General features: G+C 50.5%; 6 protein-coding genes and 1 non-coding gene across 7 annotated transcripts; 4 read left to right on the plus strand and 3 right to left on the minus strand.

Annotated features, from left to right (window-relative positions):
* Nucleotides 1-282: 282 nt before the first annotated feature.
* CC1G_08551 (hypothetical protein) lies at nt 283-672 on the plus strand (the record flags this gene model as incomplete). Its single annotated transcript, XM_001832671.2, has 1 exon — nt 283-672. One exon carries the CDS (start codon nt 283-285, stop codon nt 670-672), a length of 390 nt encoding a protein of 129 aa, XP_001832723.2.
* A 332-nt stretch (nt 673-1,004) lies between these two features.
* Nucleotides 1,005-3,477, minus strand: CC1G_08552 (hypothetical protein; the record flags this gene model as incomplete). Its single annotated transcript, XM_001832672.2, has 8 exons — nt 1,005-1,193; nt 1,288-1,341; nt 1,397-1,627; nt 1,763-1,939; nt 1,999-2,150; nt 2,617-2,711; nt 2,772-3,169; nt 3,259-3,477. The coding sequence occupies 8 exons, from the start codon at nt 3,475-3,477 to the stop codon at nt 1,005-1,007; spliced, it is 1,515 nt and encodes a 504-aa protein (XP_001832724.2).
* Nucleotides 2,340-2,412, plus strand: CC1G_20182. Its single transcript has one exon. It is a non-coding gene; the product is annotated as a tRNA-Thr (tRNA).
* A 484-nt stretch (nt 3,478-3,961) lies between the features above and the next one.
* Nucleotides 3,962-5,450, minus strand: CC1G_08553 (helicase-like protein; the record flags this gene model as incomplete). The annotated part of the gene is made up of 2 exons (XM_001832673.1): nt 3,962-5,083; nt 5,139-5,450. 2 exons carry the CDS (start codon nt 5,448-5,450, stop codon nt 3,962-3,964), a joined length of 1,434 nt encoding a protein of 477 aa, XP_001832725.1.
* Nucleotides 5,451-8,709: 3,259 nt separating this feature from the next.
* Nucleotides 8,710-9,180, plus strand: CC1G_08555 (hypothetical protein; the record flags this gene model as incomplete). Its single annotated transcript, XM_001832675.1, has 1 exon — nt 8,710-9,180. One exon carries the CDS (start codon nt 8,710-8,712, stop codon nt 9,178-9,180), a length of 471 nt encoding a protein of 156 aa, XP_001832727.1.
* A 14,460-nt stretch (nt 9,181-23,640) lies between these two features.
* On the plus strand, nt 23,641-24,708 carry CC1G_13357 (hypothetical protein; the record flags this gene model as incomplete). Its single annotated transcript, XM_001832682.2, has 1 exon — nt 23,641-24,708. One exon carries the CDS (start codon nt 23,641-23,643, stop codon nt 24,706-24,708), a length of 1,068 nt encoding a protein of 355 aa, XP_001832734.2.
* A 548-nt stretch (nt 24,709-25,256) lies between these two features.
* On the minus strand, nt 25,257-25,903 carry CC1G_15221 (hypothetical protein; the record flags this gene model as incomplete). The annotated part of the gene is made up of 2 exons (XM_002910540.1): nt 25,257-25,444; nt 25,723-25,903. The coding sequence occupies 2 exons, from the start codon at nt 25,901-25,903 to the stop codon at nt 25,257-25,259; spliced, it is 369 nt and encodes a 122-aa protein (XP_002910586.1).
* Nucleotides 25,904-26,353: the final 450 nt, after the last annotated feature.

Raw genomic sequence — 26,353 nt, forward strand, 5'->3', positions numbered from 1 at the left:
GGCCCTTCGGTTGCGCAGAAAATTGCGAAACAACTGCTGGGAGCGTCGAGTTGACTGTTCAGGAGGTGGCTAGAGGGAGCCGGGGCTCATAACCTGTTAAAACAGCGAACTGGAGTCCAGCAGTGAGAGGAAAGCACTAATATATTCAAAGGGAGCACATACCTGGAGTTTGGGCTCCTGAACCCCGACTCCGCTGAACACATTTGGCTCCTCCATCGGGTCTTCTTACCTGTTATCAATTCCGACATTGACGCCTGGAGGCAAACTTGGAACAACCACTGTATGCAGTTCCCCGAAGGAACCACACCTCCGGAAGGTTGTCGCATTGAGAGTTTGCTTCAACGAACCATTCCCCCTGCTCCCGAAATGACTGATGACGAGGCTGTTGGCTATGGCATTGACTGGCGCGATGTCGAGTACGTCCCTACCCGTACCAGTCACAACGAACGTCAAGAGGCAGCGGGAAGGACAGATGACCAACTTCCTTACCAGTATACAGTGGAGCCAGAGGAGTTTTCAATTGTCAACGTCGAACCTGAATCATGCCCTTATACCCCACACCAACTTCAACTGCTACACCAGTACATCGAATCCAATGGGCCATCGGGAAGCACTGTGGGAGGGTATATTTTACTGGGCTATGTCTGCCCCCGCTTTAAGATCGCGATATAATGCACCAACGTCCGTCAATAATATTAAGTGGGGAAAAGACAACTTTCCCAGTAAAGTTAAAAAAAAAGGAAAAGCGAGTGTGAAAAAACCGTGAGCCAGCGAGACATAATTGTATGAATAAACGAATATGAAATGAAACCAGTGCAGCTGATATAATGAAACAGTAGGGAGCGCTATGTCATGATTCCCCCCCAAAAAAATTAAGAAACGAATGCGCTATGTCTTGATCCTCCCAAAAAAAAAAAAAATCATAAAGAAACGAATGATGAGCGCTGTCTTGATTCCCAAAGAAAAAGAATGAAAAAAAAGAAGCGAATGATTACTGAAAATCGTTAAAGTGTATAACCATCCTCCACTCCTCCTACCATGCAAAATGTTTGATGGAGAATGATGTCCATTCTCGTATCTTCACCCAATGGTTTGTTCCATTGCTGCAGTGCAGTGCGCAAAGGGTCGCTGAGGAAAAATATAACCTTGAAGAAGCACGCCTGGACATAACCAAGGAGTGCCTGTCGTTCCACCTGGCATAGTAATGATCATCAGACAACGCATATAGAGAGAGGAAAAAAAAAAAAAAAACCAAGAAAAGGAAAGAAAAGGAAAGCCAACACCTACGTCTGCAAGCCGTTGACGATAGCTGTCTGGCGGGGGCGCTGAGCTCAGTTCAATCTAAAAAGCGACTTTTTTAGGACAAGCAGCATTGAATGGCATAGAAAATAGATACCTTGATATTTTGCCCCTGGTGAGGAAGCAGGTCGACCCCAGTAGTGACCATTGCGACGCGCTTCGCACGATACAATGCATCGTGTGCCTCTGCCGCCCGGGTTTCCGCGGAAACCATTGCTTCGATCTCCGGCGAGCCAGGGTGACCGACGCCATGTACATAGCGCTTGAATGCATTGGAGAACGCCTCCTGGTCCTCCCTCGTGATTTCATCTGAGAACGTGAAATCGAGCTTCGGAATAAGATCGAACGGGGAGGTGATTGATCAGTGATATGCATTGGCGACAATCGCCTTGATCGAACCTGATAGGAACTAAAAGATGTGTTTCAGTCCAGCAAAAAACCCACACTCCGAGTATACACTCACCGGTTTCAAACCTCCTCCACCCGCAAGTGGGATATTGAACCCCTTTGAGAACGCTTGGAAGAGTCTACAGTCAGCCTGATCCTCCTCTACTGGATGGCAGAGGAGAGATCCGGTGACGGCAGCATGTATTATCATTTGTCGATCTTCGGCGGATTGTGCTGGTTGACCGTACGTAACCTAGTGATTGGTGTCAGTCAGTGGTGTATTACGACACTAGGACTGACGTTATTACTCACCTGAAAGTCTTCCAAGCATGATTGGAAGAACAGCTGAAGCGGTTGGGAATAGGCTATGCCCTGACCATGGTCCTCAGGGATAAGGCCAACAAACGCAGATACAGAAGGGAACAGCAGGTGGAGGAACTCGCGGTCAACGATGGCACTTGCACCTTCCACGGTGTTAGATTGTGAATATGTCACTCTGTTGACTTCACTCTCTGATCATGGTCAGGGTCCCTGAACATGTGGCATAAGCCCAACCTGTGGCATAGCCCCCTTGTGGCACAGCCCAACGTGGCATAAGCCCCTTCAAACCCATCCTAGGAGGTTATACTTACTCCTACTCCTGCTTTGAACAAGACCATATAGCTCAGTGGTTAGAGCGTCCCTCATGTGTAGAGGAAGTCTCTGGTTCAATTCCGGATGTGGTCACTTTTCCCTTTTAACACACGGCTGCCACGATCAGTGCAGGGGAAACAGGCAATGGGGGGATTTCTCCGATGACGAGGCAGAGTGCACGAATCACCCCAAGGGTGAAGCACTCTGTGCGCCTAGCCGTCGAGGCAAATCGGTTCGATCTCAAGCCGGACAGTGTCCCATACCTTTCTCCGTGGGTTGGCTCCACCCAGCTCTGACCGAGCCGTTGACAAGCTTTGCCCACAGCAGAAGAAAGCACCTGCCGGGTGACTCCACTTCCAAAACCGTCAATCCGTGTATCACCTGGCACACCGCTGGGGGAAGAGTTATGTTAGAACATTTCAGAGTATTGGGAAAGTTGGTGATGCACTCACACATTAATGAACCAGGAAGGGAACTGCACCGCCTGACTGATTGTGAGTCCGGCAGCGAAAGGCCCTGATCCCCAATTGCACGCCATCGCCGTCTCGTGAGATCCGCATGTGGTATCGATCGCGCGGATAATTTCCGTCGACAGCTCGTCGATGGAGCTTGCGCTGATGCTGACGAGACTCGTGGCGGTTATCCTGTTGTCTCGGTGGCTTACGTTGAGATTGTTGATTTGCAGGTTAACAGCATGTGCCGTTTGAAATGTCGCGTTCTCGTAGGCAGGAAGTGTTGGTCGTCCCTCCCTACCATCCTCAGGTTCCACATACCCCGGCATGTTGTCCTCCCGGTCGTCGTCACTGCCCGAATCATCTGTGCCACCACCGTTCCCTTGCCCATTCGGCTGCTGATGATGTCTGGTGGATCGTCTTTGCAACGGAATCGGAGTCGGTGACCTGGAGCGCCCGTCATAAGAACATCCATCCCATGGTTCACCTCGCGCCGGGGTCGGAGGAGCGGGTGCAAGGAGCGCATCTCGGGGGACAGGGACATCGGCTTCCTGATTGGTGAAACTGCATTGACTGCGACAACGGTGATATTGGACGCGGCGGGGAAGTCCTTGACAGCTTCCTTCGTCTTTCGGTAAATCTCGGGACTGTTGAGGATGAAGAACTCTTTTCTATATTGACCTTTCGTGGCTACTGTTTCGTGCATAGGTAAGAGTTGTTTTTCCCCCTTCTTTCCTGAAATTCTCGGGTCACCCGCTCGCGTCTAGCGCTCGTCGTCGCGTCGAAGAACCGACGCGCTCATTGTCTGATGGCGGGGCTCGGTGTCGGTCCGGATTCCCGGATCGGAGATCCTGATATAGATGAGACAAGCTCAGCCTCGCTCCGCTTCGGCACACCCTAACTTAGCCCTAGTGGACCCTAGTGCAGCCTAGTGCCCTATCTACCTTGAGTTTGTAGAGGTCCGCCGCATTGTAACAGAGGGGGGTCATGTAAGTAGCACCATTTCATGTACTTCTATTGTTATAGTGCCAAAAATTGAATGCCACAATACACGAATTCCATCTTTTTGGGCCATCGCGCAGGGCATTGGTCCTCCGGCATCCGGGTTCCCCAAGGCCCGAAGGGGCACGTGGTCGTTGGAATGTGAATCCGACGTTCAACGTTCGTTAAGGTCATAAATAATCTACTTTTTACGCTAATATCTCGTGATAGGTTACATTTGTCGTCGAAGTAGCACCTGCAGGTAACCGGAAAACAGCATGTGTGCGATTCCGGATATGCGACATTGCAGTGTATAACTGCCCATGGGAGAAAACTGGACAGGTGAGGTCAACTCCTACGCGATCTAAAGTTAGGCCCTGACAGCTATTGAACGTTGTAGCGTAGGTGGGCGCGAAAGGAAATTGTCGTCGAGCCAGTGTATGCCCTGAATGGAGGAAGTATTCGAACGTAATTCTCAGGATCAACACCTCCTCAGCCCCAGCCATGTTCATGTCGTTAAGAACCCGTACTGATATCAAACACGTTCCAAGGCCTGTAACCACCACTCGGATGTTCTTCACCAATCCTCGATCAATTGAGAAATTGCGGAGGAGTCGGCACACGGCGCCCACTTTCAACGATATTGAGTGGGGAGGGATGCCTGGCAGGTTGTTGCGCATGACATAGTCAAGGATTCCTTCGGGTGGAGGTAGGTCAGCTTCCTCGGACTCCTTGATCTTATCTGCGGCGAAGTAACGCTTGCGATCCCCAGGAAGTCGATCCAGCATTCGGTCGTTATACGCATCTACCTGTCGATTTGTCGGAGCAAGGATGGCGCGCAGTACACATCGGCGGGGATCGGCTAGAACACCGTTTGGGAAGACGAAATTGCACATGTGGTCTTCGTCTGCTGCTATGGCCAGGTTTTGCAAAGGTATGTCCGGTCCTGCTCCGTCGCCAATTGAGTTAACGAACGCCGCGAAGTCTGGATCCTCAGCATTACGGATTGGGTGGATCAGTCGATGGATTGTGAAGTATCTCCACAGTGGTGAAGATTTTATGGACGCCTCAACAACCTCTGCACGGGAGCCTCGACGAATGACGGGGCAAGTTTGACGGAAGTCTCCCAGCAGAATGATGACTTTCCCTCCAAATGGTTCGTCCGTCGCCATAATGTCACACAGAACATCGTTCACACAGCTTGGAACTGCTCGGTTGGCCATCGGCGCCTCGTCCCACACAATCATCGCCGCACTCTCAATCAACTCGGAGCGAGAGTCGCCAGCGGTGATGCCAGCAACCAACATCTCGTTGGATTCATTCACTGGAACCTGTGGGGTGGCATTTTTTCGTAAGTGTCTCCTATATGAATGTGCGATTTGTCACCTTGAATGTAGAATGTGTTGTTCGACCACCTTCGTACAGCTGAGCAGCGAATGCTGGTGTTGCTGTGGGCAGGACCACCCGCCTCATCGATCTGAGCCTGTTGCACAATGCTCGAACCACCGTCGTCTTTCCTGTGCCCGCCTTCCCGTCAACAAACAGGCGCAGTGGCCTCTGATCCATCACTGCACTCAACACCGCATCGTACAACGCTCGTTGTTCTGCATTAAATCGGCCAACATCTTCGTCCGCCCTGTTCGCCATCTCCTCTTCTCGACCACTCCACCTTCGAAGCTCGTTTGTCAACTCAGCCATCTGTAACTCTGGCTGAGGTAAGCCATATCCTTGTAGGTGTCGAGCAAACACTATCTAGCTAAGGTGGTCTACTCTAAGACTTACCAGGTAGAGTGTTATGTGAGGCTAACTAGTGGCTAACTACAAGAGTTGTGACGAACTCTGTCATCTATTCCAAGGCCAGGGAGGGCCGGTATTTATAGTTTACAGGAAGTGTGACAGATGTGACGTATACTACATAAATATGGAAGGTGTGACGGGTGAGTAAGCGAATGAGTCATCATGAGCGATAATGACACAATATGGTGCAAGTATTAGCACCTACTCATGTGACGTTCCAGAATGTTCTACACTAGAATGTTCTAGAGTGTTCTGGACTGAGTCTTACTAATCTAATCTAATCTACGATATAATCTACAGATAAGATAAGATAAGTTCAACACTCCCCCTCGCTAAGTGCAGCTATGAATAGCGCGCTGAGCGTACTCAAGAACTTAAGCCCTTCCAAACTCAACTAGTATACGGGCCAATGCACATGCATGGCGGAGACTCGGCTTAAATAAGGCTCCGCCGTAATCACCTTTACTGATGTATTTAGAAAATGTAACAAAAGAGTAGTATTACTATAGCTAGTTCACTAACGAATACACAACGAAATTGACCAAGTCAGAGCTAGGATACAGTTCTCATCGAAGATTTCGGGTAAGTGCACGCTGAACAGAGAAAAGAAGACTAGTTACTATTATTACAGTTCACCCAGTAATACACAACCAAGTTAAGTATTAGACCCCGGGTAAGTATACAAAGAAGAAGTCGGGTAAGTAGTATACGACGAACAGGAAGGAATCGGTTGCCGTCGAGGAACCATTTGAATTTTGAAACTCCGACAGAGGGCTGGGCATATTTTTTAAATGGAAAGGTGAGGTTGAAAACGGGTTTTTACATAATTATTTTATGACCACTAAATACAGTCATTGATCAGGTCACGTGACATGATCAAGCAGCGAGACACTGATAAAGATAAGGCGCCATAAATGACTGAAAATGGGCGCTCTAAGCCAGATTTTTTGCTCGAAAGTCTTCGCTTAGTAGGCGCAGTGTATGCCTCCAATGTATATCCATTTACTTCATCAGCCGAGTTAAAGCATCGACAGCAATAACACAGTACATAGTCAAAATACAAGGTTTTTAATGGATATGAAAAAAGTTTGGTTGCTTTTGGACGTAGAAAGGGATCCTGTCACTTGGGTAGGACAGCCATTATTGTCGTAAGCCATCAGAGATGATGCGCCAAGTGTTGTTTCCGCCGCCTTTACAGCATTGACTTGAAAACACACGCCTCATGTCACAGGACCTTTTTCGGAGAAATCAGCTCATTGATACCGCAAGGTCAATACAAGGTGAGGCAGGCGTGTACCCCGTGAGTTTTCATCCTCATTTCTATGCCTACTCCCCTTCCAACACTCTTGTAACTCTCCGATGGTCAACAAAGCGAAATCTCAGCAAGAAAGGGCCAGGATACTTGCCCAGGAGAAGGAAGAGTTGATGAAGAGGGCTGTAGCTGCCTATGATCTCGAGCAGGCAAAGCCGCCGGGCGCTTCCAGACTTAGTTCTCGCACGATATGTCAAAATTATGAGAAAATCCACCTCGAAACCACCGGTAGAATCATCAAGCTGAATCACAACACGTTGCTGGAACAGTGGAAAGGGCGGAAGAGTAAACTAGCAGCAGCACAGGAGTTGGAGTGGTTGTTGCCAGAGGAAATAGAGGTCGTTATCCAGTATATCATCAAATCCGCCAGTCAAGGATTTCCACTAAGCCATCGACGTCTCAAAATCGAAGTTGACAGGATCCTCCGAGCTCGTCTTGGTGATAAGTTCCCGGAGGGTGGAGTAGGGAAACGGTGGACAGAGAGATTTGTAAAGAGGCATGCCGATGTGCTCAAAACAGTATGGTCGACCCCACAGGAGTCAAAGAGGCTCAAGGCAGCAAATCCGAACAATAACAAAGCGTGGTTTGACCTACTCGAGGGCACACTCACAGAATACGCCATCAAAACGCACAATATCTACGCTGTTGATGAAGTCGGATGTCAGCCTTATGGAGCAGAACGCGAGCGCGTGATCGGAACACATCAGCATGGTCCCCAATTTCAGCAGCGCACCGGGAATCGGGAGAATATCACTGTCCTGGTCACTATATGTGCTGATGGAACAGCACCTCCTCCGGCCATTATTTTCAAGGGCAAGGGCTATCAGGTTAAGTGGGGTGACCAAAGTAACCCTGCCAATGCTTCGTATGTTCCGCTTTTTGATCTTTAATCATGTCGGCTGATTGCACCCTCATTACATCCAGAATCGGGTATTCGAAGAAGGGATGGACTGATAACGAGATTGGCACAGACTGGCTCAAGCTTTTCAATGAGCAGACAGCAGACAAGGCAGAAGGGGAATGGCGGTTACTCCTAGTTGATGGCCACACCTCGCATTACAGCCTTGATTTCCTCACGTTCGCCCGAGAACACAAGATTATCGTCTTGTGCTACCCCTCCCACACCACGCACATCTATCAGGGACTGGACGTCATCATCTTCTCCGTCCTCAAACGCCGCCTCAGCTATGAACGCGATGAATTTGTCAGGAAGATGGGCCAAGATATAACGAAAGAGAACTTCCTTGGCATCTATGGGCGGGCCCATCTCGATGCACTCACCTCTCACAACGTCAAAGAGGCCTTTCGGAAGACAGGTGTTGTTCCATTTGACCGCTCGGTCATCACCCCACATATGCTTGCTCCCAGCCAAACATCATCTCTCACAGACTCAAATCTACCTGCACCCCCTCCGACTCCATTGAAACTGATTACGAAGATGTTACACACACTATCTATCGAGAACGACACCCCACTAGGTACAATCAATGAAGAAGATGATTCCGATGGGCCACCATCTCCATCCGAGGCTCAGGTCGCACGCCGACGGGCAATAATTGGCGAAGCAGCAAAGGAACTAGCAAAGACAAACATGGGTTACATTCTGGGCAACTCTCTAGCAACTTCAAACTCACCACGGATCACCATTGACACCGAGCCCATTCCAAACCCATCCCCGTCCATCGCCGAGATGTTGAAGCTTGAACCGAAGTCAGAACAAGAAGCGCTGCTATTGCAGGCACTCCGGGAGTTGGAGTTGAAGAAGTTCTTCGACAACGGATCGTAACCTTGCAAGCTGCCCAGATTCTCAACGATGCCTACTGCAACAAATTACGTATCCAGTTAGCGATGAAGGAGAAGAAGAAGGGAAAGAAAAATACAAAACTCATGGGAGATGGCCTTCCACGCATGCTTTCAGGCGACGGCTTCTACGAGCAAGTGGTGAAATTCACGGAATGGCAACAGCAGCAGGTTGAGGAGGCCGGAAGGAAGGCAGATGCGAGGACAGCATGGAAGGAGGCTGTGAAGGAATGGGAGGCAAAGAATGCTGAGATTGATGCAGCGAAGGAGGAGCTGAAGACAGAGGTGGCAGCTTGGACCAAGATGAAGAATGCTGCGCGAGCGAAGAAAACCAGGTTCAGCATCCCGAAACCACAACGTGATATTGAAAAAAAGGCACCAAAACCGACCTTAAAATCATTCATAGCAGCCGCCAAAAAGTCTCTCGAGCAAGAAAATGTCCATGGTGATGATGAAGCAGAGCTGAGTGACGGTGAAAGCGATAGAGAGAGCGACGAGGATGACGAGGACGATGATTGATGGGTGGCTGCGGCTATGTCCGGTGTACTGTCACGTTGTGTGATGGGTGCCGAAATTGGCCAAATTTGCAGGTGTCCTACTTCTCGAGCACATAACACACATTGATTTGATTCATGCCTGTAATTCGTATTGTACTGTCTTATTTATACCATGATTCACCCTCTCGAACTCTTTTTTTGTTCCCCTGCGTCGTGCAGCAAGCAGTGCGCTCAGCACAGAATTTGTGCCGTGATTGTGTCACGTTACGTGATCAATGACTGTATATGTTTCTACAAAGGTCAACAAAAACAAGTTGGAACACGACAGTATACGGTCAGTTGAAGGGGAAGTAGAGAACGAGGAAAGACGTGAAGGGCAATTTCGAACTCCATTCCAGATTAAGAAACAAGTTACCAGTTGACTGATGGGAGTGGCCATTTTGCGTGTGCGCGCACGCATTAAATTACACTGAGCTTATTTAAGCCGAGTAATATCATCAAACTCTTCCCCACTTGCAGTGGTACATTGTCTTACATGTTTAATAGACCCGACCCCTGGCTTAACCCCACCCGTAACCCGACGGGTTTTCCGCACAGGTTGGGTCTTAGATCATCGAAAACGGATAAGAAATGACTGAGATATGGTTAAAATAATAATTTGACCATATCTCAGCTGTCGCGAAGAGCGAACACTAAACCAAACCAAAGTCCAGAAGAGCGGAGCGGATGAGAGCGGAGAGCGAGATAAGAGCGATGAGCACACTAAGGCAGATGAGTGCTGAAGCCGGTGTATTGACGAAGAGGTCAAGCTGAGGAAATACAGAGGGATCTACCTAGCTTATAAACCTATTCTACTGTCTACATAGCCGCGATGAGTCAAGATGACGAACAGATGGTGAAATACAAAAGGACAATAAGGAGAGTCACAAGGCTGCGCGAAGAATAAAGAAGACAATAACAGAGTAACGAGGCAGTGCAAGAATGGAGAGAACAATAAGACGTAGGGCGAAGGGCATAACGAGGCAGTGTTCCATGGGAGAAAGTGTCCGTGTCGAGAATAAGAGCAAAAATGAGAATAAAGAAAAGGTGATAAGGGCGATGAAAACGATAAGATAAGATAAGGGAGAATAGGGGCTCGTACTTGCTGTTCACGACATCAGCCATTTCCCATCCGTTTCTGATGATCTGTGGCTCGTTTTAAAGATCTCGGGTCTGAAAATGGCGACCCGTACCCGACCCATCGCAGGGTTGACCCGAAAACCTGCAGGGGTCAGCCGACCCTTGCTTTTCACTAATGATCCTCCTCGTTCCGGAATCCCCAGCCTCATGTACCCGGCCGCAATCTCCTCCCACAACGGCGGCATTGTGCGGGATAAAATTTTAGTGTCTCATAACACCAATTATTAGCTTCAAAACGAGCCCAAAATCCAAGAAAACACACCAAAGATGAAGGAGATATCAGTAGTGTGTCTTCTTTCCCCCTCAACTCCAGGTACCGGTGGAGCATTAGCTTGGCATTGGCTTGGCTGATGCAATAAGCGGAACTGGGACTCAATCAGTTCCGCTTATTGCAACATTGCGGTGTATCAAACTCCGACGCAACCGCGGCAACATGTTTTTGCAGCTACAGGTTTTTATAAAACCCCTTTTTTATTTTTTTTTCTGTTAATGTTACTTAGAGTATTCTATATGACAGGAGAGAGGGAGTTTGACATGAATATACCGAAAAATATCCAGGAAGTAAGTGAAAGTGAAAGCGGAGACTGAATAAATCTGCTGCAATGTACCATATAAGGTAATAAGTTCCCAGTTGACTGATGAAAGGGAACAAAATGCTCGCGCGCGCTCACGTTAAATTACACTCAGCTTATTTAAGCCGAGTAACATGCACCTTTTGGACATTTCCAAAGTGACATTCCTGAGCTTGTACGACCGACACTATCCTCTGGTGGACGGTTCTCGCGCCCTTCTATCAGAAAAAATGTCTTGCGTAGGTAAAGCTCGACATTCTCAATAACAGGAGAATAGAGTGAGTGGTCTGCATTTGGGCTCAGCTGCCATATATAACCACCAGCAGACAACTCTCACCAAAGAAAAGGAAAATGGATCCAAGAGAAGTCTTAACGCCTGTCAGGAGATGGGCGTGAGTGAAGAGGAGTGAGGCGAAGTCTGAGATGGAGAGGAGACTTCGGGGTCGGAGGTTAGCCTTGGTCTCACGTTATAAGAACGTGTACCCTTCGTCAAGGTTCCTATGGCTGGCTAGGCCGACGGACCGGACGGACGCCTTGCGGCGAGAGCGCGACGTAGAGAGACGACTGGAGCTAAAGGCTCAACGGTCGAAGACGTGGAGAGAGTTAAGTTAGACTTAGGAATTCGGACAGAGGATTCGATGAGGGGAAAGTCCTAGTCGATGGAGGAGAGGGGATTGAGTCCTAGTCGATGCAGAAGGGAGGATGGAGATCCTAGTCGAGATTCCGGATGAGGTATCTACTACAAAACCATACAGTACTTATAGAGGACACGTCTAGAGAATCTTCGACAAGAGAAGTGCGGAGAAACGATGGAGAAACATGAAGGCGAGACTAAGATGTATGAATGAGAAATATGGCCCTACCTTATATCTACTGTAGCGCGCTTCGCCGCATCGCCTGCTACTACCCAAACTAGGGCTCTTGTCAGATATCTCCTCATTACAAGTACCTCATCGTGTCCCTGTTCCACTTGTATGCCAAGAATGGCACATGCCACACACCCAACCCAACACATCCCTCCCGCCCCCCTCCTCCTCCTCAAAACTGTTGGAATACAATGCACATGTCACATCTATTCCATTTACGGGTACAAGGATGCCCAATTATGTACGAACGTTTCATGTATCCTTATACGGACATTCTATTGTTCTCCGATCTCGGATATATTAAGTAGTTCTATTGTTCTCTTGTATCCCTTGTTCCCAATTCGGACATCTTATTGTTCTACCGTATATAGACATCCCTTTGTCCCCAGACGTATATAGGTAGTGACTGCAAGTGGGAGTTCCCCCATCGAACTCTTCCCCACTTGCAGGTATGTCCTCATTGTACTTATTTATATCTGTACTAATACCATCGAACTCTTCCCCACTTGCAGTGGTACATCGTCTTACGTGTTTAATAGGTTATGAGCCCCGGGCATAACTGATTTATCAGTATTACTGCTCGCGCCGCCTGACAACTCACGACGATCTGTTCGATCACCTCGCCTACGGCTCCCCCTTTGCTCTCTCATCGTCCAAGTGTGCCACTTGACCTTGAGACCAACCCTGCCTCGTGTCTTCCCCTTTCCTGTGCCTACAACCAGTCTTGGGAGCTCCCAGGACTCGTTAAGCCCACTTGCCACCTCGTGCCTCGTCGTTGCTGACTTGGGAGCTCCCAAGTCAACCAATTGACGCATACCCTTACCTCCACACTCCGTTATGTCGTCCACCACCGTCACCACCGACAACCCACTGTCGACCACGACCATTTCACAATGGAAGCGGGTCTGCATCAACAAAGCTCTCGAGTTCGCCGCCTATGATATCCTCACGGGCGAAGAAACGGCGCCAACTGGCAGCGGGCAGATGAAGGCTCGCCAGCACTATCAGGAGCGTCGTTCCAAGATGGCCGGTTACCTCCGCTCCACACTCGACCATGCGCAGACGGAGACCCTCCTTGGTGATGTCGACATCCTAGACGTACCAACAATTTGGACCACTCTCCTTACTGCATACGAGCCCAAGGACTCTGGATCAAGGACTTCCGCGATCCAAGAACTCATGACACTCCGAAAGCAGGAAGACGAGACGTACGCGGATTATGGTGCACGATGCGTCGCTGCTGGACAACAGCTCATCAATCGCCTCCCTTCTGGTCCCAATTACGTCAAGGAAACCACAGCATCCGGCTCCTTCTTCACGTCACAAGCGACCGGCGCAACACCAGTGACAGCGGAGACTGTGGTCACCGGTTCCACCTTCGACAAGGGATACAGTGCTGTTGACCTCGTCAACGACTTTGCTGCCGCTATGATGACCGTTGGCCTTATAGCTGAAGAGGACAAGGTTCTTCGTCACACCCTCGCCCACCTCAAGAGCACTACGGCCAGCGACATTCTTGAGCACCTTCGCCGAGCAGACACTCTCGACAAGAACACTGCCCTTGCAGAAGCTTCAGCTGCATCTGCCCTCGCGGCCTCTAAAAAGGCGGCCAAGAAACCGAAGGCCAAGTTCAACTGCTCGGTCCATGGCCCCAACAAGTCCCCATAACGACAAGGACTGCAGGGCTCAGCAGCAGAAGGCTCAAATCGCTGAAGAGGATGACGAAACACCTCCCGCTATCGTCAAGGCCCAGATGGCCCAAGTCGCACACCTCGCAAGTCCCCCTCGTATCCGCTCGCTTAACACCAATGCTGACGAATCTTGGAACACAGACTCAGGAGCTACCTCTCATATGACACCACACCGCAGGTGGATCCGAAATATGGTCCCATGCAGAATTCCCGTCGAGCTTGCCAACAAACACGTAGTGTGGGCAGTCGGGAAGGGAAGTGTTGTATTCTCCCCGGTTGTAGATGGCAAACCCGCCGAGTCTGTTATATTCCAGAATGTCCTTTATGTACCAGCATTGCAAAATAACCTCTTTTCTATCCTCACCGTTGTTACAAAGAGTCGAATGCGAGTGGTTATTGAGGGAAACAGTCTCGAGTTTTCAGAGACTAACAGGTCTATTCACAAGCGAGCATCAGGGCACTATTGGCACATTTAATGGGCACACTCTGGCATATAACGAGCAGGCATACATCGCACGAGTCGATAAGCACACCCTGCACTGTCGACTTGGACACATAGGCAAAGGGAGACTTGACACTCTCATCAACAAGGAGCTGGCTACAGGCATTCTCGTCAAACCAAACACTGAAGTCCATAACGTATGCGAGCACTGTCAGGATGGGAAACAACATCGGGATCCCTTCCCAACTCACTCCAACAACCGTTCCCCTGAACTACTCGGACGCATCCACAGTGACCTCCATGGCCCTCTCACCCGCACAACTGCTGGACACAAATACTGGATTAAATTCATCGATGACTACTCACGTTATAAACGAGTGTACCTCTTGAAGAGCAAAGACGAAGCCTTCGAGAAGTTCAAGATATTTGTGGCCGAAGTTGAGAGGAAACACGGACGAAAGGTCAAGGAACTCCGAGACGACAAAGGGGGTGAATACATTGGAAAGGAATTCAATGCGTGGTGCGAGAAACTTGGAATCACTCGCCAACACACCGTAAAAAGCACACCACAACAGAACGGTGTCAGTGAATGATTCAACCGAACCGCAGCTGAAGGAGTGGTAGCCATGCTTTGCCAAGCAAATCTCCCATCATCATTCTGGTCACTCGCCCTTCTCTACTACGTCGACATCCTCAATATGACTCCATCAGCATCGGTCTCCAACACGACTTCCTACGAAGTATGGGAAGGTCGGAAACCGGACTTGTCCATGATCAGAACATTCGGATGTAGAGCATATGTCAACATCCAGCGAAAGGATAGACGGAACCTCGACTCCCATACGACCCGTTGCATTTTTGTCGGTTTTGAACCAGGATACAAAGGATGGAAATGCTTTGACCCACAATCAAAGAAATTCATCATCTCTCGAGATATCGTCTTCGATGAGACCCTTTTTCCTGGCCTATCCACAAAGTCAACCACGGTTACGGTCAAACCAGTCGGCATCCGAGACATCTGGCCATATGATGATGACGATGAATGGGATACAGCACCGCATGGTCCGGGAGCACCACCTGATCCTCCAGCTCCCCCAGCAGGCTTTAGGAGTACGGGGGACGCTCCGAGCACAACCACGCACGAGTCAGACTCTGATTCCGATGATGACGACACTCCTCCATACACGCCAAAACCTCGGGTCAAGAAAGAACACTCTGGAACAGACACTCCACAAGTGAAAGAGGAATTAGTGACCCCTTCTACCCCAACGGCAAAACCTCCAGTCGCACGCCACGCACCTTATCATCGAGAAGAGGAAGCCTCACCCACACCACAAGGCCGATCGCAACCACCTGTCCCACCATCGTCACCAGAACCACTGGTAGAGAATCCCGCTCCACTCCCTGCACCGAACTTTGGACAGGGAAGGGCAACCAAGCCAAAACCACCTCCACAGCCATCCCAAAACCCTCGTCCGATACGTTCCACGGCAAGAGTCACGGATTACTACACCTTAGCTGGACACTCACGCAGGGGCACTGCGCCTGCCCCAAGACGAACAGTAGAGGAAAATGGTCATCCACCGAACCAGGACCCAAGGGGGTGATCAGGTAGTAGATCAAGGGGGTGCAAGAGAGGATAATCTACCACCTATCACAGCCGACGACATTAATGAGGAGGACGAACCCGACTTCCACTCAGCTTTCAAAGCAACACCAGTCCTCGACTCCATCCTGCACGTCTACGGAATGAGTGGAGAGTACCTCACGATGGCTGAAGCATGTGAAATGGCACTCGAAAATGGTTCTCGACAAGGTGAAGGAAAAAGCACTCGGAGCGGCCACACGACCAGAGGACTCGCCACGCAACTGGAAGGAAGCGATGGCCCGACCAGACAGAGACAAGTGGATCAGTGCTGCTCGAGCGGAAATTGATGCCCTCATTGCCAACGGCACCTGGGAACTCGTCCAACTCCCACAAGGACGCAAAGCAATTGGATCACGCTGGGTCTTCCTGATCAAGCGAAAGTCTGATGGCACCATTGACCGGTACAAAGCACGCCTCGTCGCTAAAGGATTTGCCCAAGCACCAGGAATCGACTATGACCAAGTCTTCGCTCCAACCTCCCGCCTTGCCACCATCAGAGCAATCCTCGCACAAGCTGCCATGAACGGTGAATTCATCGAATCCATCGATATCTCCAATGCATACCTCAATGGAGAAATTGAAGATGAATACGAAGTATACATGGTCCAGCCAGAGGGATTCGAAGTCCCCAACCAAAATGGGGGACGATGGGTTTGCCGCCTCAAGAAGGGACTGTATGGGCTAAAGCAGAGTGGTCGACTCTGGTACGAGAAACTGGCAGAGGAACTCGAACGACTCGGGATTCAAACAACTGAAGTCCGATCCCAGTGTCTACATTTGGGAATTAGACGGCATCCGAGTCACCCTGCCCGTCTTCGTCGACGACATCACAATCATCTCGAAAGACCAGAAGAAGATACAATGGGTCAAGGACGCCTTGGCAAAGGTGTTCAAACTGAAAGACCTTGGACCAACATCCTACCTTCTGGGAATTAAGGTTGATTACGATCGAGAGAAACGGACACTGCAACTATCACAGAAGCAGTACATCCAGGACATGCTCGTCCGTTTCCGCCTCGATGCGGCTAACACGGTCAAAACGCCGATGAACCCAAGCGTCCGCCTAAAGCAAAGATCAGTGTCCCAAGAACAGAAGAGGAACGAGAAGAGATGCGGAACATTCCTTACATGAACGCTGTGGGAGCACTCATGTATCTCGCAATCGGCACTCGACCTGACATTGCTTTCGCTGTGGCAAAGCTAGCACAATTCAATTCAAACCCCGGAATGACACATTGGACAGCCGTCAAACACGTCTTCCGCTACCTCAAGGGCACCATGGATCTCAAACTCACATATCGCATGGACAACAACCCCCAACTCGCCTCTGAACTCTTCCACACATTCAGTGATGCCGATTATGCAGGATGCCTCGACACGAGACGATCAACAAGTGGATTCGTCATCAAGATGGGAACAGGAGCCATCAGCTGGTCTGCCAAGAAGCAAGCAACTGTGGCCAACTCTTCAACTGAAGCGGAATATGTCTCTGCATCATCAGCAGGACGAGAAATTATATGGCTACGGAACTTGCTGAGGGAAATTGGGTTCTCACTCGATAAACCTTCACCGATGATGGTAGACAACCAGTCAGCAATTAAAGTCCTTCGAAACCCAGAGCATCACAGCAAAATGAAGCACATCGACATCAAGATGCACTGGATCAGACAAGAGATCAAGCGCAGGGAGATCGAGATCCATTTCTGCCCAACGAAAGACATGGTCGCCGACATTCTAACAAAACCACTCCATCGAGAAGATGTTGAACGTCATCGAATCGCACTGGGACTTGTGTAATTATCTAGTGACATTACATTGAGGGGGTGTGTTGGAATACAATGCACATGTCACATCTATTCCATTTACGGGTACAAGGATGCCCAATTATGTACGAACGTTTCATGTATCCTTATACGGACATTCTGTTGTTCTCTGATCTCGATATATAAGTAGTCTATGTTCTCTGTATCCCTGTCCCCAATTCGGACATCTTATTGTTCTACCGTATATAGACATCCCTTTGTCTCCAGACGTATATAGGTAGTGACTGCAAGTGGGAGTTCCCCCATCGAACTCTTCCCCACTTTGCAGGTATGTCCTCATTGTACTTATTTATATCTGTACTAATACCATCGAACTCTTCCCCACTTGCAGTGGTACATCGTCTTACGTGTTTAATAGGTTATGAGCCCCGGGCATAACTGATTTATCAGTATTACTGCTCGCGCCGCCTGACAACTCACGACGATCTGTTCGATCACCTCGCCTACGGCTCCCCCTTTGCTCTCTCATCGTCCAAGTGTGCCACTTGACCTTGAGACCAACCCTGCCTCGTGTCTTCCCCTTTCCTGTGCCTACAACCAGTCTTGGGAGCTCCCAGGACTCGTTAAGCCCACTTGCCACCTCGTGCCTCGTCGTTGCTGACTTGGGAGCTCCCAAGTCAACCAATTGACGCATACCCTTACCTCCACACTCCGTTATGTCGTCCACCACCGTCACCACCGACAACCCACTGTCGACCACGACCATTTCACAATGGAAGCGGGTCTGCATCAATCAAAGCTCTCGAGTTCGCCGCCTATGATATCCTCACGGGGCGAAGAAACGGCGCCAACTGGCAGCGGGCAGATGAAGGCTCGCCAGCACTATCAGGAGCGTCGTTCCAAGATGGCCGGTTACCTCCGCTCCACACTCGACCATGCGCAGACGGAGACCCTCCTTGGTGATGTCGACATCCTAGACGTACCAACAATTTGGACCACTCTCCTTACTGCATACGAGCCCAAGGACTCTGGATCAAGGACTTCCGCGATCCAAGAACTCATGACACTCCGAAAGCAGGAAGACGAGACGTACGCGGATTATGGTGCACGATGCGTCGCTGCTGGACAACAGCTCATCAATCGCCTCCCTTCTGGTCCCAATTACGTCAAGGAAACCACAGCATCCGGCTCCTTCTTCACGTGCACAAGCGACCGGCGCAACACCAGTGACAGCGGAGACTGTGGTCACCGGTTCCACCTTCGACAAGGGATACAGTGCTGTTGACCTCGTCAACGACTTTGCTGCCGCTATGATGACCGTTGGCCTTATAGCTGAAGAGGACAAGGTTCTTCGTCACACCCTCGCCCACCTCAAGAGCACTACGGCCAGCGACATTCTTGAGCACCTTCGCCGAGCAGACACTCTCGACAAGAACACTGCCCTTGCAGAAGCTTCAGCTGCATCTGCCCTCGCGGCCTCTAAAAAGGCGGCCAAGAAACCGAAGGCCAAGTTCAACTGCTCGGTCCATGGCCTCCAACAAGTCCCATAAACGACAAAGGACTGCAGGGCTCAGCAGCAGAAGGCTCAAATCGCTGAAGAGGATGACGAAACACCTCCCGCTATCGTCAAGGCCCAGATGGCCCAAGTCGCACACCTCGCAAGTCCCCCTCGTATCCGCTCGCTTAACACCAATGCTGACGAATCTTGGAACACAGACTCAGGAGCTACCTCTCATATGACACCACACCGCAGGGTGGATCCGAAATATGGTCCCATGCAGAATTCCCGTCGAGCTTGCCAACAAACACGTAGTGTGGGCAGTCGGGAAGGGAAGTGTTGTATTCTCCCCGGTTGTAGATGGCAAACCCGCCGAGTCTGTTATATTCCAGAATGTCCTTTATGTACCAGCATTGCAAAATAACCTCTTTTCTATCCTCACCGTTGTTACAAAGAGTCGAATGCGAGTGGTTATTGAGGGAAACAGTCTCTGAGTTTTCAAGAGAACAACAAGGTCTTATTCACAGCGAGCATCAAGGGCACTATTGGCACATTAAATGGCACAACTCTGGCATATAACGAGCAGGCATACATCGCACGAGTCGATAAGCAAACCCTGCACTGTCGACTTGGACACATAGGCAAAGGGAGACTTGACACTCTCATCAACAAGGAGCTAGCTACAGGCATTCTTGTCAAACCAAACACTGAAGTCCATAACGTGTGCGAGCACTGTCAGGATGGGAAACAACATCGGGATCCCTTCCCAACTCACTCCAACAACCGTTCCCCTGAACTACTCGGACGCATCCACAGTGACCTCCATGGCCCTCTCACCCGCACAACTGCCGGACACAAATACTGGATTACATTCATCGATGACTACTCACGTTATAAACGAGTGTACCTCTTGAAGAGCAAAGACGAAGCCTTCGAGAAGTTCAAGATATTTGTGGCCGAAGTTGAGAGGAAACACGGACGAAAGGTCAAGGAACTCCGAGACGACAAAGGGGGTGAATACATTGGAAAGGAATTCAATGCGTGGTGCGAGAAACTTGGAATCACTCGCCAACACACCGTAAAAAGCACACCACAACAGAACGGTGTCAGTGAACGATTCAACCGAACCGCAGCTGAAGGAGTGGTAGCCATGCTTTGCCAAGCAAATCTCCCATCATCATTCTGGTCACTCGCCCTTCTCTACTACGTCGACATCCTCAATATGACTCCATCAGCATCGGTCTCCAACACGACTTCCTACGAAGTATGGGAAGGTCGGAAACCGGACTTGTCCATGATCAGAACATTCGGATGTAGAGCATATGTCAACATCCAGCGAAAGGATAGACGGAACCTCGACTCCCATACGACCCGTTGCATTTTTGTCGGTTTTGAACCAGGATACAAAGGATGGAAATGCTTTGACCCACAATCAAAGAAATTCATCATCTCTCGAGATATCGTCTTCGATGAGACCCTTTTTCCTGGCCTATCCACAAAGTCAACCACGGTTACGGTCAAACCAGTCGGCATCCGAGACATCTGGCCATATGATGATGACGATGAATGGGATACAGCATCGCATGGTCCGGGAGCACCACCTGATCCTCCAGCTCCCCCAGCAAGCTTTAGGAGTACGGGGGACGCTCCGAGCACAACCACGCACGAGTCAGACTCTGATTCCGATGATGACGACACTCCTCCATACACGCCAAAACCTCAGGTCAAGAAAGAACACTCTGGAACAGACACTCCACAAGTGAAAGAGGAATTAGTGACCCCTTCTACCCCAACGGCAAAACCTCCAGTCGCACGCCACGCACCTTATCATCGAGAAGAGGAAGCCTCACCCACACCACAAGGCCGATCGCAACCACCTGTCCCACCATCGTCACCAGAACCACTGGTAGAGAATCCCGCTCCACTCCCTGCACCGAACTTTGGACAGGGAAGAAGCAACCAAGCCAAAACCACCTCCACAGCCATCCCAAAACCCTCGTCCGATACGTTCCACGGCAAGAGTCACGGATTACTACACCTTAGCTGGACACTCACGCAGGGGCACTGCGCCTGCCCCAAGACGAACAGCAGAGGAAAATGGTCATCCACTGAACCAGGACCAAGGGGGTGATCAGGTAGTAGATCAAGGGGGTGCAAGAGAGGATAATCTACCACCTATCACAGCCGACGACATTAATGAGGAGGACGAACCCGACTTCCACTCAGCTTTCAAAGCAACACCAGTCCTCGACTCCATCCTGCACGTCTACGGGATGAGTGGAGAGTACCTCACGATGGCTGAAGCATGTGAAATGGCACTCGAAATGGTTCTCGACAAGGTGAAGGAAAAAGCACTCGGAGCGGCCACACGACCAGAGGACTCGCCACGCAACTGGAAGGAAGCAATGGCCCGACCAGACAGAGACAAGTGGATCAGTGCTGCTCGAGCGGAAATTGATGCCCTCATTGCCAACGGCACCTGGGAACTCGTCCAACTCCCACAAGGACGCAAAGCAATTGGATCACGCTGGGTCTTCCTGATCAAGCGAAAGTCTGATGGCACTATTGACCGGTACAAAGCACGCCTCGTCGCTAAAGGATTTGCCCAAGCACCAGGAATCGACTATGACCAAGTCTTCGCTCCAACCTCCCGCCCTTGCCACCATCAGAGCAATCCTCGCACAAGCTGCCATGAACGGTGAATTCATCGAATCCATCGATATCTCCAATGCATACCTCAATGGAGAAATTGAAGATGAATACGAAGTATACATGGTCAGCAGCCAGAGGGATTCGAAGTCCCCAACCAAAATGGGGGGACGATGGGTTTGCCGCCTCAAAGAAGGGACTGTATGGGCTAAAGCAGAGTGGTCGACTCTGGTACGAGAAACTGGCAGAGGAACTCGAACGACTCGGATTCAAACAACTGAAGTCCGATCCCAGTGTCTACATTTGGGAATTAGACGGCATCCGAGTCACCCTGCCCGTCTTCGTCGACGACATCACAATCATCTCGAAAGACCAGAAGAAGATACAATGGGTCAAGGACGCCTTGGCAAAGGTGTTCAAACTGAAAGACCTTGGACCAACATCCTACCTTCTGGGAATTAAGGTTGATTACGATCGAGAGAAACGGACACTGCAACTATCACAGAAGCAGTACATCCAGGACATGCTCGTCCGTTTCCGCCTCGATGCGGCTAACACGGTCAAAACGCCGATGAACCCAAGCGTCCGCCTAAGCAAAGATCAGTGTCCCAAGACAGAAGAGGAACGAGAAGAGATGCGGAACATTCCTTACATGAACGCTGTGGGAGCACTCATGTATCTCGCAATCGGCACTCGACCTGACATTGCTTTCGCTGTGGCAAAGCTAGCACAATTCAATTCAAACCCCGGAATGACACATTGGACAGCCGTCAAACACGTCTTCCGCTACCTCAAGGGCACCATGGATCTCAAACTCACATATCGCATGGACAACAACCCCCAACTCGCCTCTGAACTCTTCCACACATTCAGTGATGCCGATTATGCAGGATGCCTCGACACGAGACGATCACGAAGTGGATTCGTCATCAGAATGGGACAGGGAGCCATCAGCTGGTCTGCCAAGAAGCAAGCAACTGTGGCCAACTCTTCAACTGAAGCGGAATATATTTCTGCATCATCAGCGGGACGAGAAATTATATGGCTACGGAACTTGCTGAGGGAAATTGGGTTCTCACTCGATAAACCTTCACCGATGATGGTAGACAACCAGTCAGCAATTAAAGTCCTTCGAAACCCAGAGCATCACAGCAAAATGAAGCACATCGACATCAAGATGCACTGGATCAGACAAGAGATCAAGCGCAGGGAGATCGAGATCCATTTCTGCCCAACGAAAGACATGGTCGCCGACATTCTAACAAAACCACTCCATCGAGAAGATGTTGAACGTCATCGAATCGCACTGGGACTTGTGTAATTATCTAGTGACATTACATTGAGGGGGTGTGTTGGAATACAATGCACATGTCACATCTATTCCATTTACGGGTACAAGGATGCCCAATTATGTACGAACGTTTCATGTATCCTTATACGGACATTCTATTGTTCTCCGATCTCGGATATATTAAGTAGTTCTATTGTTCTCTTGTATCCCTTGTTCCCAATTCGGACATCTTATTGTTCTACCGTATATAGACATCCCTTTGTCCCCAGACGTATATAGGTAGTGACTGCAAGTGGGAGTTCCCCCATCGAACTCTTCCCCACTTGCAGGTATGTCCTCATTGTACTTATTTATATCTGTACTAATACCATCGAACTCTTCCCCACTTGCAGTGGTACATCGTCTTACGTGTTTAATAAAAACTGAGAACGGAAACACGGGGCTGGGTATGGTGGCGGTCCGCAGACCAGTTGGCCAGCGTCGAGCAAGGGAAGCTTGGCCGACGTGCACTCAACCATGGGGGGCAGGGCTGGAAGAGGATTTGAAGGTGCTTGTGCCAGAAGCGGTGCAGGATGCAATGATTAGATTTCTGTTCGAACGGCGCAATGGGATTGATTACTCGAGTTCAAGAAAACAGGTTACGAAAGGAGGTGGCTGTGTTGTGGCTGTGAAGGGTTTTGTCGGTTCAACTCTATTGTAGACCTACTACCACTAACGTAGGAACATGGAAGGATTTATGACGTCGTGCCAAGGTCGGCAGTGCCAGTGCACAGCCATCGGGGGATTGTCCGTGATGCCAAGGCTCGGGACTTGGCGTTTATGCAGATGTGTGCGCGCTTGTTTTTGATTGTTCGATAATTGCTGTTGTTCTCGGACGGTGACCATGTCGTACTCGTCAGCGCCTCCCCGCCCTCCAGTCCCGCCCGATCTTCGCCACGAACTCGCGCAGGACCGCTACGCAGCGTCGTCGCCCCTAGCCGCGCCGCGCCCACAACGGATCGATCCCAGCATCGGGCATTCACTGGACAGCCAAGCTGCGCCAGCGACGAGCGGATTCACGATGCCCACCCCGTCGTTCGGCGGCCCAGCAGGCCCGATCTCAGCGCCAGCCACCACACACGACGACTCTGGCTGGACACCATGGAACATCGCCCGCCAAACCCCCCTCCCACCCACACCCGCGCCGATGACGATCGCAGCGCACCCACCGCCGCCTCTGCCCCCGCCCTCATCCAGCAACGCTCTCACCGCCGAACTGCCGAGTATAAAAACCCTTCTCGAGGCCCTGCCAGCGATCCAGCAGCCGCAGTTCGACCCGTCGCTGAAGATCACTTGGGCGCGCGACGTGCTCTTCCTCGCCGACCGGGCGCACCATCTGCACCTCACACTGACGACGCAAGGCGGTACAGTGCCCTCGCTGACAGACCCCATCATCGGGCCCATGCCCTTCTCCGCCCTCGACCCCGATCTCGCCCAAATGCTCAACGCAGCCGTACCGATGGTGCTCAGCATCGCCTCGCCCTTTCCCCCAGGCCAGCCCCACTCGTCGTCCACCAGCTCCCAAATGGAGGCGTGGCAGGCCGAAGCGGTGTACATGCGTGCTCTCTTCCAGTCAACCGGTGCATTCCCCGCACACATCGCGCACAATCCCAAGTCTGCTTTCCGGGATTTCGAGACGGCTGCGAGGGGTGGCTACGCTGGTGCCTGGTTCCGCCTCGGACGAGACTACGAAACATTCGGTGACTTGAAACACGCACGAGAATGCTTCGAACGCGGAGCCCGACTAGGCGTCGGAATCAACAGCAAATCCAACAACGCTAACAGACACAGGCCCAACCCCAACACCCCATCCCAGCACGGTCGCCACTCCCGGTCAGACACAAACGCCAGGCAAGAAGCACCCCGCCACGTTTGCCGAGATGGGGATTCAGGGTGCGAAAGCGGAGGATAAGGAGTGTGTTATTATGTAAAATGTAGAATGGTGAAGATGGAGGGGAGGTGGAGGTGGAGGTGGAGGTGGAAGGGAGAGTGGAAAGGTGGGAGAAGGTGGGAGAGGGGATGGTGGAGGTTGGGGTTAGAAGGGATGGGGTAGAGGTGGAAATGGAGAATAGAGGGGTGAGTGGACGACGAAGCGGCGAACAATGAGCGACGAAGGGGCACAATGAAACGATGAACCAACGAAGCGATGCATAGATCCCGGGTTCCGCTAGAAAATGGTTGGACACACGGATGGATGGAGGGGGAGGGGCGCTCTCTTGATAACACCCACCCCGGTTAATAGTGGTTGGAAATGGTGGGAGGATTGCTGGAGCCTGGAACGATGAGCAGCAGACGGTGATGGCACATCGAATAACGAAGGAGGAGGGGGGAAGACGAACTGGCGAGCGAAGGAAGCAAAGGCCGAGTTCGAATTCGAAGATCCAGCGCGCAAGATTGGTCGCCTCACCACCATTCGTTGTTGCACCGCAGGATGCGTCACACCGTTTCTTCGTGTTTTGTTCAATCGGTACCACCGCCGATCCAAGCGTCCTTCTTCGATTCCGATCTCGCTGTTTTTGATTCCGACCTCGACGATTTGAGTCCAATCTCAAAGTTTTCGGTCCAATCTCGACTACCCAGCCCCGGACGATACCACCCTCGATAAATCGATACCCCGTTGCTCTTCTCCCGTTTTACGGTACTGCTCGCTATTTTCATTCTTCTTCAACTTCTTCCATTCGCTGTCGATCCCTACTCGATGCTCGTCCCCACTCGTTGTCCATCCCCACTCGTTGTCCATCCCCACTCGTTGTACTCGTTGACCATCCCCACTACCACTCGTTGTCCATCTCCACTCGTTATACTCGTTGTCCATCACCCACTCGCAGCCCATCCCCATCCTCCGATTCATCCCATCGCCCCATCCAACTCCTAGCCTAGTGACAACGCGAACTTATCTATCTATCTCTTTAATATCAAACCCCACAAAGACCATTTCCGTTCTCTTGCATCATCGTTTGAATACAAGACTCTTTTTCGTCCCCTTGTCCTTTTGTAATCCTTCTATCATTTTGTAGCTTTTTGAATCTATTTATTCCCTTCCTTTGCCTTCCTTCCTCCTCCTTTGCCTCCTTTCTTGCGTTACTTTCGTTCGTTCGTTCGTCCATGTTGTGTCGTGTTGTGAAATACACCTTTCCTTTGCATATACCTCTAATTGCAATCGAACCCTGTTGCGCTATCAGTTTCTGTTGTTGTTGCTGTTTGCCGCGTACATACTACCCCCTGCTACTCGGACTACTATCTACCCCCTGCTAGGACTACTACCATCTATCTATCTACCACCCCCGTGTATGTAGGATTTACTACGTTCTCTATGATACCCCTTCTTTTTTTCTGCGTTTTATTCTAGGTCGGACTCGCGAGGAACTTGGAAGCGGTGGTGGTGCGATCCTTGCTAACTGACACACTAACAGGTGTTCTAGCCCTCCAGTTTCCACCTTTTCGTCATTGCTACTTCTCTCCGACTTGCTTCGAAGATCCCTTCAGCGGCACCTCCCTCCCTCGAGTGATCAATATTCAATGTGCCAACCGGTCTTCCGAGTCACTCTGATGACTTT

The sequence above is a fragment of the Coprinopsis cinerea genome, assembly GCF_000182895.1.
Source record: "Coprinopsis cinerea okayama7#130 chromosome 9 map unlocalized cont3.9, whole genome shotgun sequence".
Taxonomy (NCBI): Eukaryota; Fungi; Basidiomycota; class Agaricomycetes; order Agaricales; family Psathyrellaceae; genus Coprinopsis; species Coprinopsis cinerea.